The 12,436-nt window shown below is 39.7% G+C and overlaps 1 protein-coding gene across 2 annotated transcripts in view; it reads left to right on the forward strand.

Moving 5' to 3' along the window:
* The window catches only part of LOC147224862 (receptor-type tyrosine-protein phosphatase eta-like), a 35,605-nt gene that overhangs the window by 20,326 nt on the left and 2,843 nt on the right, over positions 1-12,436 (forward strand). Inside the window, exons 10-27 of one of the 2 annotated variants that reach the window (XM_086163677.1) lie at positions 74-337; positions 1,062-1,322; positions 1,736-1,996; positions 3,651-3,911; positions 4,891-5,157; positions 5,234-5,491; positions 6,387-6,656; positions 6,759-7,025; positions 7,251-7,526; positions 7,625-7,774; positions 8,470-8,674; positions 9,823-9,938; positions 10,023-10,110; positions 10,197-10,241; positions 10,422-10,509; positions 10,768-10,858; positions 11,487-11,563; positions 11,740-11,874. In XM_086163677.1, coding sequence (XP_086019803.1) covers positions 74-337; positions 1,062-1,322; positions 1,736-1,996; positions 3,651-3,911; positions 4,891-5,157; positions 5,234-5,491; positions 6,387-6,656; positions 6,759-7,025; positions 7,251-7,526; positions 7,625-7,774; positions 8,470-8,674; positions 9,823-9,938; positions 10,023-10,110; positions 10,197-10,241; positions 10,422-10,509; positions 10,768-10,858; positions 11,487-11,563; positions 11,740-11,874 — 3,380 coding nt within the window. The remainder of the gene's footprint in view (positions 1-73; positions 338-1,061; positions 1,323-1,735; positions 1,997-3,650; positions 3,912-4,890; positions 5,158-5,233; positions 5,492-6,386; positions 6,657-6,758; positions 7,026-7,250; positions 7,527-7,624; positions 7,775-8,469; positions 8,675-9,822; positions 9,939-10,022; positions 10,111-10,196; positions 10,242-10,421; positions 10,510-10,767; positions 10,859-11,486; positions 11,564-11,739; positions 11,875-12,436) is intronic. The other variant, XM_086163678.1, reaches the window with a different exon arrangement.

The raw sequence follows: 12,436 nt of genomic DNA on the forward strand, positions 1-12,436 counted from the left end.
TTCCACAGTCAAAAGAAAAGCTTTTCTATTGTGGTTTTAGTCTTATGCAAACCCTTTGCTCTGTGTGTGGCAGTGCCCAAGGCAGTGACCAATCTCACAGTCAAGGAGTTCAACACAACCGCCATCCAGCTCACGTGGCTCAGAGAAAGTGACCACAAACCCTCATATTCATACCTGGTTTTCTTGTTCCATGGTACCCAGGAGATTAAGAATGTTTCAACTACAATGGAGGGATATACTTTCTCCGATCTAACACCTGGAATAGTGCATTCTTTTGAGGTGTTTGCAGTGGTTGGTGAGGTGAAGTCTACTGGAATGACACTATCACAACAAACAGGTATGACTTAAATCTTTAATATATTGCCTGAAACAGTCATTTTTGTTGATGATACTTTTGAACAGATGACATAACACTTACATTTCAGTGCATTTGAATATTATAGTAGAAGCTGACCTTGTGCTTTTTTAGTAGCTGGTAATAGCTTAACTTGAACATTATGTGGCCTGTACTTGAAAGCTGACTTTAAATGGAAATCCTCGCCACTCAAAAATTGGAAATGAGTACCAAACGGTGTCAAAATTTAATAAACATAATAAAATCATTAAAATTACAGTTACAGATTTGCAATGAGGCAAGGAAACCCGAATCTTTATTATGTAGGTTAAAAATTGTAATGATTTAAAATATTGTTGTACATCTTACAAATCTTTGCCATTAACCTGTGGGGATACCGGAGACACAGATGTCATTGTGTGCGCCATCTGGTTTGTTCCAGCTTCTGTACTCATCAAATACATTTGTATTTAAAAACATTATCTATCACATTCATTATAGGATTTCTTAAAACTGTGACAGAGTGTCATAAATATGCAATATGTAATCCAGCATCCAAGATGAGATGATCAACAGGTCATCCATTTGCAATGTAACTTGTGAGCCACTTTATAATCGTGATGTCTTTTCATGTATATTTGATGCACGCCATGTGAATTACCTGTGCCCGTCCTCACTTGATGTGTTTTGTAATCGAAACTGTGTCCTGCTCTTTTTCCCAAAAAAGTTCCTAACCCTCCAGGCCCCATCACTGTGCAGTCACAGACTGTTGACTCCATCAACTTTACCTGGACAGTCCCAAGCAACATGAACGATGCTTCGTACAGCTTTGCCGTATCTGTCGAAGGAGCCAGTAGGAATTACATTAACAACCCCTGGTTCTTTCTGAATAATCTCGAGTCGGGAACTCTATATTCCATCACCGTAGTGACCATAGGCATGAGTGGTTATGAGAGCACAACAAACGTGACAGCAGAAAGCTACAGCAGTAAGTGCAGTTAGAAGTGTTTGCAAATATAAGGTAGCATTCCCAGTAAATTGTCATTGTTTTTTTTGTATCTGGATAATCTGGATATGATTGCCTCCCCTTCTCTTCCCTCTCCCCTTATCACTTGCAGTTTTTTTAAGCCTCTTCAATGAGAAACCATGCTGATAAGAACTTCCCTTTACTGTGGCAAAAAATATTTCTTCTCTGTTAAAACGTTTTTGTGTCAGGCTCACCCAAATGTGGGACTGTTTTTAGGTATTCACAGTAAGGATTGAAGCTTACTTGTTAGCTCTGTGTCATCAGTGATACTGTTATTAATATATATATATATATATATATATATATATATACATATATATATAATTATATATGAAATCATTGCCTGTATCCCACTTTTTCTCTTATTTTCTCAGGACCTTATTCTGTGACATCCCTGACTGCATCAGAAATCACCACAGATAATGTGACCTTAGTGTGGGAACAAAGAGAGAGCAGGCATTACTACCGGTACGTTGTGAATGTCACCAGTGAGTTCAACAAAACATCATACGAGGCCTCCAACACCACTCTCGTCGTCCCTGACCTTCTCTCTGGGACCAACTACACCTTCACTGTCTTGACAAAGACACCAGATGGCACTGCAGCAGCTCCTACAACAATGTCCCTCTTCACACGTATGTATCGTATCTACTTCCAGCATTTTGATTAGTTTGGACCAAAGTTCTGTATGGGACTCAACACGATTACTAATAACAGCGAGGCGGTCTTTCCTGCTGGGCCTTAGGCATGGACCGTGCATGGCAGGGGCATCCTCTTCCCTGGGCAGTCCTAAACTTGACCACATACCGCTTCAGGGTCTTCAGCTGGGAACCACCACTCAATTCCCTTAACCCAGAACATCTTATGGTGGCGGGGCAGTGAAAAAGGACATCTCCCTGATAACCCCTGCAGCAAAACTTAACTGGATTTTGCTCCCTTTTCTCACCATATCAGTCATATCCAGCAGTTTGCTTTCTCTGCTTCCTCAGCAAGTTCTTTAGTGGATCTGCTAACTGTAGTTCCCAACAGTCCCAAGTCCTTGAGCAGGCATGATGTTGACCTGCCCACAAAGCCCCTGCCTCCCACACTCCATCCACTATCTCAACACTCCACAGCCAGGTCCGCATACTTCGTCTTCTTTCTCATGTTGGCAGCTTCCAGTCCCTCATCCCAAGGCACGGTCAGCTCAATCAGTATCGCTGACCTCACAGCTGCTGACCACAGCGCCACGTCTGGTCTTCAGGTGGTGATGCATATCTCCTGTTGGAACTGGAGCTGCCAACACAGGTCTACTTCCATCTTCCACTCTGCCCTTTATGTTAATAGCTTGGTGGGTGGTCTCTTGCTCTTATGCATTGTGGATCCTCCATTGGCTCTCTGATGGACTGGTCATTTGCCTCATACTGACTCATCTCCAGCACCTCTGCCAGCTTCATGAGCACTTGGTCATGTCTCCATCCGTGCAAACCCTGTGTCAGTGCTTTTTTTGCAACCTGACTGCACATGCTGGAGAGAGACATTGATGGTCCCAAACAGGTCACAGCATTGCTTTGTTCTGAGCCATCTGTGCAGGTTTTGAGGGCTTGGTAGGGTGTTGTATGTTGCCCTAATAAGAAAACTGAGCCGAGCCTAAGGCTGTTTCCAGAGATGTGCCCAGCTAAGTGCTCAGCTCCCAGCATCCTCCCAAGTTGTCCACCGCCCCTGCTGCCCCTGTGCCACAGACCTCACTCTGAGCTCCTGCTCAATCCCGGTGACCTCTGCAGCAACAAGGTCCTTCCTCTCCTTCCTTCTCGCCCCGGACCATAGGATGGGTGGATTGCTCCATCCATGGCCTTCCCTCCCTCCTCTTGGTCTTGCAGTCTTCCCAGCACCTTCTGCAAATCCTCCTTGGCCATGCATTTCCTCACAGTCTCGACCCTGACATTTGCTTGAGCAACTGGCCTGTCAGAGGAGAGCCTTAATTCCATCCCCAGCATCGCCTCCTCTTGCCTGTAGCCAAGGATGATGGATTTTAGGGTTAGCTGGAGTGATTTCCATTCATACAGGCCAGTAGCTGAGAAACATCTTTGTAGCCATTTGGGAATGACGGAGATGCCTTTTGCCTCCATCCAGTTTACAACTGATGTCTCCGTTAAACCTTTTTCATGTCAGGCACACACTAATGTGGGACTGTATATAGGCATTCACAGTAAGGACTGAAGCCTACTTTTTGGCTCAGTGTCATCACCGTTGCTGTTATTATTATTATATAAAAGCATTGCCTGTATCCCACTTGTCTCATTTTCTCAGGACCTTATTCTGTGACGTCCCTGAATGCATCAGAAATCACCACAGATAATGTGACCTTAGTGTGGGAACAAAGAGAGAGCAGGCATTACTACCGGTACGTTGTGAATGTCACCAGTGAGTTCAACAAAACATCATACGAGGCCTCCAACACCACTCTCGTCGTCCCTGACCTTCTCTCCGGGACCAACTACACCTTCACTGTCTTGACAAAGACACCAGATGGCACTGCAGCAGCTCCTATGACAATGTCCCTCTTCACACGTATGTATTGTATCTACTGCCAACATTTGAATTAGTTTGGACCAACGTTCTGTGTGGGAATCAACACGATGAATCCTGATCCAAAAAGGGCAGAATAAAAATTTTAACTAACACAGGGACTCAATGTTACAAAGCTTAAATTAGCAATGGCTAAACCTAAAATACAGACTCCCCTGAAAAGGTAATGGGACAGGAGAGGACAACCAAATAATGCCAGAAATTATGACCAGGAATTAAGATAATACAAAGTAAATGAGTAAATTAACAAATAGAAACAAACACAAAGAAGGAATCCAGGTCTCCAGATGTTTGAACTGACTCAACAAAAATTGTATATCCCATCATCTAAATAATGTTTGGCATGTGAGACAGAGCTTTTAACCCTAAATATACAAGTGAAATAGTCAACCAAAGTACAAAAAAAAAAAATATGTTGAATATCATTCTCACTCTCTTTTTCCAAGCTTTTAATCTATCTCTACTGTTCTGACTGACATGGATTGTGCCATATTGGTTCCTCTGTGTTTTAGAGCACCAGCTATTAATTACTTTCCCAATTAATCAGTCTATTTTTTCTCAATCTGCTCAACAAGTTATTGCAAATTACGAATGACCAGAAGAGAAAATAAGGCTGCAAATATGTTACAATTTCAGCATTGGATGGCTGTGTTATGTGTCTCAGGGAACTTGGATGAAGGATAAAGGAGAATGCTTCAATGTTTGTTTGTTTGTTTTCCAGTACATTTTAAGATCAGATATTCCTTTACTAGTCCCACAAAGGGGAAATTCTAATCTAAACTTATTGTCTTTTCTAAAACTGTATTCTAAACTAATTTCCCGGTGTTTCTCATGATTGAAATGGATTTCTGTTTTTCTCTGTTTTTACCAGGGCAAACCATCATTATTCATCTATTTCTGTCACTTATTTGATACACACAGAAGCAGAATTACGAAGAATAACTTTGTCTCCTGTTTGTAGGGCCATACAGTGTAAGCTGGCTTCGTTCTGATACCTTGAATTCAACTGCAATACGTCTGGTTTGGATGAAACCATCCGAGTACAAATCAGAATATACGTATAAGGTAGAGACGAAATGCCCAGGATACACCACTGAAATGCTGGAAGTAGTGAAGGAGGTTGCACAGATTTCAGGGCTTCCCCCAGGGACCAACTGTAGCTTCTGTGTTTCTGTGCAAGTCGGTGATAACACAGAGGGGGAAGAAATGTGCCTTTCTGCATACACCAGTAAGATTCTAACTTGCTGTTTATGTTAATTTCAAATTATACAGCTTTTTCATTATCTGTAAACTCTCTCCAAAAGAGCCTGAAGCAGTGCAGCCAAGTATGGTCAACCTTGGATCCAACAGTTCACTCCAGGTGTCATGGATGCCCCCTCCTGGCAATGTGGACTACTATGTTGTTCTTCTCAACTCTTCAACGACTTCCAAGCGACTAGTGAACGCTTCTCAAAACTCCATGACTTTCGAGGGCCTGTCAGCGGGCACATTGTACAGCGCCTTGGTCATCTTGCACAGCGGAGACTTTAATGCGTCGTCTGAATATGTTACTAATGCCACGAGTAAGTATGGTGCAGTCTGATATTTGTAACTGTTGTACATACAGATTCATTTTTATTATATTGAACATAATTAGGCTGTTTTTATTTTCAGTATTTTTACACAACATGGGGCTCGTGTGACAGGGAAAGTCAAAGCAGAAATATGATCTGCTTTTAATGCATAGAATCATGTTTTCACGTAACTATTATTGTTGATCAAACGCTAATGGTGCTTTTAAGGATGTACTCACAGTGAAGGGCCTTCCATCCTTAATGGAAAATGAGGGTTACCTACTGCACACACGTGTGACAGTAATCAAGTACTGAAGCACAATATTGCAAAACAACATTATTTTGACCTATTTCAGTTTTCTGGAAGAAAAAATGCAACTATTGACTATAAATACATCTAACGGAGAAGTTCTTCTCACATCAGCACGTTTTAGATGTAGTTAAAAGGATAATGGTACATTGATAACAATCCGAGTTTCTAAATCTTAAATTTTGGAAATAGGGCTTTGTGATTTTGAATCTCGTGTGACAATGTCATATTTTCACATTTCAACCTATAATAAATCCTGGGTTTGCAATTCGTTCATTTTCCATATTGGTTCTTCAAAAATAATAAACTAAGCCCAAACTTAGAGATCAAATCCATGAAAAGGATCTCTTTTGCCAGTTTTACAACTGAATCTAATGTTTTAGGATATTAATTCGTTTTGTTTGTGTGCTATTTTCATATCACCAAATTGAACACAAATGCAAAACAACAGAATGAAATATTGTTGATTGATGAAGTTCAAGACTTTTTATTGACCACCCCTCATGGACCCTCATTAACACATCATGTCAAGAATTATTAGTTTCATGTCACTCTGCCTGCTGAAATTTACATCCTGAGATTCTGTCCTTCAAGGTCCCAACCCACCTGGGCCAATCGAGGTCTTGTCAAAGACAACAAACTCAATTCAAATCCGTTGGTCAGGACCTGAGCAGATGGACGGGGCATCATTTCAGTACCAACTGACAAAAACATCATCCCAAGGAGATGGACACATCAATACCCAAAACACCAGTCATACTCTCATATCCCTGGTCCCTGGGACTTCCTATAACATCTCATTGGCAACAGTGGGTGTTTGGGATTTTCTGAGTGATGTGATTCACATCTATATGGTCACAACAAGTAAGGGTTTATTTCACTGCTAATACAATGTACCTCCATTAGCCCTTCTCTTTTCCTGCTTAACTGTGTGAATTAACACCCCCATCTCTTTGTAACCATCAGAACCACCGAGTGTAGGGTCAGTTGAGGTTTTGACCGGGGAGGACAACATCAGCGTAATATGGACACATCCTGTTGACTATGAGGAAAGCTATCGTTATAATTTGACCTGGGAAAGCTCAGACTGGTCCGTTCCCAAGAGTATCATAACCAAGGAACCAGAGCACAGCATCGAGCACCTGGTTCCTGGCAGCCAGTACGACCTCAGTATCACCACAGAGACCTCAGATGGAACACAGGCTGCTCCGAAATACAGATCAACATGCACAAGTATGTGTAAAAATGTAAAGTGTATTATTTGGATGATTTCATAATTTTCATAATTGACTGTCCATTCAGTTTGCCCAACAAGTCCTGTATATCTCAGTTGTTAAACAAGCCTGAAAATTGGTTTGAAGTGAGGGAATGGAGCCCATGTTTGCTCAAAATGATACAAAAATTTATTTCGAGTCACGTTGATCACATATATGGTTTCATCTCTCTTTTATGCTGCAGTTGCCAGTCCCGTGCAAAATTTAACGTGCATGGGTCCGAACGGTTCTGACCCACTAATCGTCATGTCCTGGATCGAACCGAAAGGCCGATATCATGGTTTCCAGGTCACTGCAAATGAAACACAGACGATCAACAGGTCAAGTACTTGCAACCAAAGCTGTAGTCACTCGATCTCCAACCTCCGTTACAACACTGAATACGTGCTGAAGGTGGAAACGGTGAGCTGTGGACAAGCCAGCACTCCAGTGACTCAGACCTGCAAAACTGGCATCACAAGTAGGACATTGCTCCCTTAGGACAATCCCAATGTACCTCTTAACTTGATTGACTATTTTCACAGCAGATATCTGTATAATATTTGATTCATTCTTCAGGGCCACCAATCCCACAGAACTACAAGTCACTGGTGAGCTTGGAAAGCAGGACTCACCAAAGCTTCTCTATTAAGATCAATTCTAGCCTCCTGGTGAACACGAATGGACCAGTCACTCATATAGGTGTCTTGGTTGCAAAGGACCTCATTGGTTAGTGTATTTCTTCTCCTACAGTCTTGTAACTATGTAAATCTATCATGACTAAAATGCTTTTGTTCTTACCTTATCATAATATGATTGGGCTCATTGTTTTTCATGTTTATTTTTCATTGGCAAAACCGCATTTTTAACAGCCAGGGATATATTCTAGTTTTTACTAACAAAACTTCATTTGTAGGAATGAATGCTTGATTAGTAGTTTGACAGAGATGATGAGAGAGAAATAAGATGTTTTGTCTCTTTATCGAAGAGAACTTGAATTTTAAGGCTGGGGCTTCAAAAAATTGTTGTGTTATATCTTTAATCAAATATGTTTTTTAATGATTGGCAACACTCAAATTGTTTATTTATTCAAAAGTTTATCCTACCCATGTATTACACAGAAACAAATTACAATACATAGAACAAGTTGTCAATAAATATAGAATATTTAGGGTACAAAAATCCCTCTTCGCACATATAGCTGTGGCAGCAGGACAGGTAATAATTTTTTGATACATTTATCACCTGTTGTCACTAAAAATGAAGGAAACAAGCTACAAAAATACTAGAAGATTGTTATATACAGCAAGTGTACCTCATTGATAAGTTATTGGTTATACAAGACAGCCACATATTTCCTCTGAATTACTTTTTACCTTTACATTATAATGCTCTTAAAAATTACTTGTTTTTTTTCCTTACAGAGATAGACAATTCAAATTTGAGCAAGTATTTGGGCAAAACCTTTAAAGACTGGAGTGAAAACAAAAGTCCAGCATACTTGGCAACAGTTGTAAAGAAAAAGGTTCAGTCACGAAGTGAAGAGGCAACTCAGATCATAGATGTCGGAGATGGATCTCATTGGGGGGACTACATCAATAGTGCCCTAAGCAGCAGCGGAAGATACAAGTAAGTCCTCGAATATTAAATGTGGAGCAGCAGATTGTACAGAATTTTCACAATAGGAAGTGGTTGATTTGCTGTGGAAACCCCTGAAGGGAGTAGCCGAAAGGAAAAGAAGAAGTAACTTCTGTAAATCTAAAGTGACTGTCTTAAATTAAAAAAAAGTAATTACAGTAGAATTAATGAATTCTACTCATACATTTCAATATAAAGAACGATCAAAGTTATTCTGATAATGCTAGTCCTTTATTTCTGAAAGGTTTATTCAGAAAATATGTAGATTAACATTCTCCAATGTTGCCCAAAAGGAGTTAGAGTTAAACAATGACACCAGCTGTATTAAGAGACGAGAGACCTGCCTCAACCACCCTCGCCCTCCCTCCTTTCCCCCTGACAGCAACCATTCTGTCTGGCTGCATCTTTCCCTCTCTGTAGGACTATCTACTAAAATGGAAGATAATGTCTCCTGAGGAAGGAGAAACTCCCGACAGACTTGAACACAATTACCGCTTATTTACTAATGGGGTGTTTCCTGTTATGCAGTTTTGTTTTTTAAACAGGCTGTGGGCTCTCACATATCATGCATTTTAATGGAGGAGTGCATGCTTCTTAGATGCTTCGACAATCTTTAGCACTGATCCAACAATGTCAGTTTATGTTCCTGTGATGGCATTTGCTGTATGTTACTTATAAAAATCAACTCCATGATGTCGTCCAGACACATACGTCTCGCCGTGTGCTGTCCTCGTGGTAGAGAATTTCCTTCCGTACAATTGTTCAACCAGTCGATATGGTTGTGGCAATGGTTACTGGCATTCTAACTAGAAACCTCTCTGTTTTGTCAAAACACAGTGAAAAGTTTTTGTGCATGTGAAAATCCATTATCATCGGTCAAAAAACTAGCCTTTTTTGCATTGATGGATTATCAATAGTATGAGAGAACCTAACTAACTTACTTGCATGTGATAACATGATACTGACAGTAATATTCTGTCATCAATGAAATTTTAATTTGAGTATGTGCGTCAAAGGTGTTTGTGTAGACATGTAAAATGCTGTCGTTGTTGTCATTTCAATTTTCAGTACAAAAAACAGCCGTACGTTAAAGTGATGTGAAATTAAAACGATTTTTCTATTTTTTTTTTATCCTGCAGATTCGCCATTGTATTATTCACCTATTTGAGGGTAGAAAATAACATTGTGAATGATTTCCAATCGCTTGCCTCAGTGACACACTTCTGCGATCCAATCCAGTTACTACAGGATCCAGGTACTGCATTTATTTAAAAGGACTCCTGGAAACAGATTGAACCCTCTCTGAGTTTTATTTTTGCACTCTTTGCCAAAAATTTAGCTGTCGTCATCATCGCTGTTGGAGCGAGCTTGGGGGTTTTCTGTGTTTTCTTCATCATCCTGATAGGCTTCATCATTCACTGGAGAAGGTTTGCCAAAAACTCTATTGGTCACAATTACTTTTAAGTTAAATGATTTGAGCTTAAAAAAATTACAACATTTTTCTGCACTCTAGGTCATCTGTTAAAGAAACGTCAGACATTCAGATTTATTCCATGAGGTAAGAGCTCATTTATAACTCATACACCTCAATGGAAAACTGTCATTTTCTATTGCTTTTTTTCCTAATATTTCTTTTTTTTTTCATCAGACATAATGCCCAAGTGCACATTTTAAAAAAATGTAGCCTGACGGAGGAGGAAGCTGGAATGATTACTCATCAGTCTTGTCCTCTTTGCAGACATGCCGCAGTAAGGGTGGAGGACTACGATGTTTACTACAAAAAGCACAGAGCCGACTCCAACTGCGGCTTTGCCGAGGAGTTTGAGGTGAGACAAAACAAAATATGAAATCAACTTAAAAATTCAGGTCGCTTGAATTTCTAAGTCACTGACATAAATTACAAGAGTGAAAATGCACACACTAATTATTAGCTTTTGTCTAAATGACCCGAAAGGCTGTGCTTATCAGGGGTAGAAATGTCAGTATGCATAACAAGTACCAATAGGTTATTAATTTGGAACCTTATGTGCCTCAGAAACATATTGTTCGCCACCCAATTCTAAAACCTCCATTTTGTCTTAAAGGACCTCAAGCTTGTTGGAACAGATCAGTCGAGAACAAGTGCTCTGACTCTGGAGAACAAGCCCAAGAACCGCTACAACAATGTCCTTCCTTGTGAGTCATCAATGTTACTAGAGTATACAACCTCTGCTGCTTTCACCGGGAATTTCTCTCTTTGAATCATCCTCTATAACACTTTTTACCATTTTCATGCTCTTTCAAAGCCGATGATGATGACATGCAGGGGTGGTTTCAAATTATTAAAAGATGATAAAGCCACAGTATAAGAACATTATCGCTGAAATTAGGAAGTCATGTCTTTGTGAGTTGAGATTGAGTTCTATCAAAGAATCAAAACTCATTTGAAAAAAGGACATCAATTTAAAAGAGATAAAGTTGAGAATGAAATGTTTTATGTCACCAATCAGTCATGTAATGATAACGAAATGTTTTTAATAATAATTTTTTGTCATGTTTTTGAGTATTTCTCACTTAGAGCTTCCTTAGTTCTTATATAATTACTTTGTCACTTGACTTTTTAATGTGACTTAATTCATAGCAATTCTTTGAGTATGTACCCCTTTATATAAAGGACTTTATTAAACATATTGTATGTTTGTCTTTTCAGCCACTCAGTCCAGATTCCTCAGTTCAGATTCTATTTAAGAGAGAAGCATATCATACAGCTGACACTTTCCTACACATTGCCTTTTTTGAATGAACCTCTTCTCTCGCCTCCTAGATGACTGTACTAGGGTGAAACTCTCTATTATTCACGGAAATCCATATGACGACTACATCAATGCTAACTACATGCCGGTGCGTACTGACACTCAGTCATTGCTTCAAGAGCAATTAACATCCCGTTGAACCACTCGCTCTTTTTCTTCTCTTTAGAATGTGAATCACACTGATGTCTGCAACTTTTTACAATCTGATGAAATCTTAACGGTTGGGGTGTGCGCCTTGTGCTGGGCTGCTGTTTTGTTTGACAGGGATACAACTCCAAGAAGGAGTTCATCGCAGCTCAGGGTCCATTGCCCGGAACAGTCAACGAGTTCTGGAGGATGATATGGGAGAAGAATATACAGACTATGGTCATGCTGACACGATGCAATGAACAAGGAAGAGTAAGTTCACGTTCCCAGTGACTAACTTTGTGAAATGTTAGCTCATTTTCACAACAGTATCATCACAACAATAACATATCATTGATAATCCACTGCCATTGAAGGTCTTACTGTTAAACCAGCAGCCTCAACAAACATTTTTTTAGCATTTTTTACCAGTTATTCTATATTACGCTTCGATTTTCACAACAGCTACATTCTTTGTAATGTTTACAAATGTTTGCTCCCTGTTTAGAAAATATAGCTGAAACATCTGATTAGTGCAGTTTATCTCACGTAAAATATATCATGTTACTTGATTCATCTTCAAAATAAAGATATGATGATCTGAAAGCATTTATTTGAGGTGATCCCATTCACTTGCTGCTGTCCTACTCTTAGACATGATGATTTACTTGGATATCAATCAAGTGTAGGTATAGTAATGTCTACATTTCAAGCGGAAAACAGTGAATAGTGGTTTATTTGAAATAACAGGTATAAACAAAAAGATCCTCACAGTGCATTACTTATGCACTTCTATGTCATTAAAATGTGTATGGTTATTGTCATCCCACTAGCC

This window comes from Fistularia commersonii, chromosome 17, assembly GCF_037954325.1.
Source record: "Fistularia commersonii isolate RoL2024-O1a breed Wild chromosome 17, RoL_Fcom_v1.0, whole genome shotgun sequence".
NCBI lineage: Eukaryota > Metazoa > Chordata > Actinopteri > Syngnathiformes > Fistulariidae > Fistularia > Fistularia commersonii.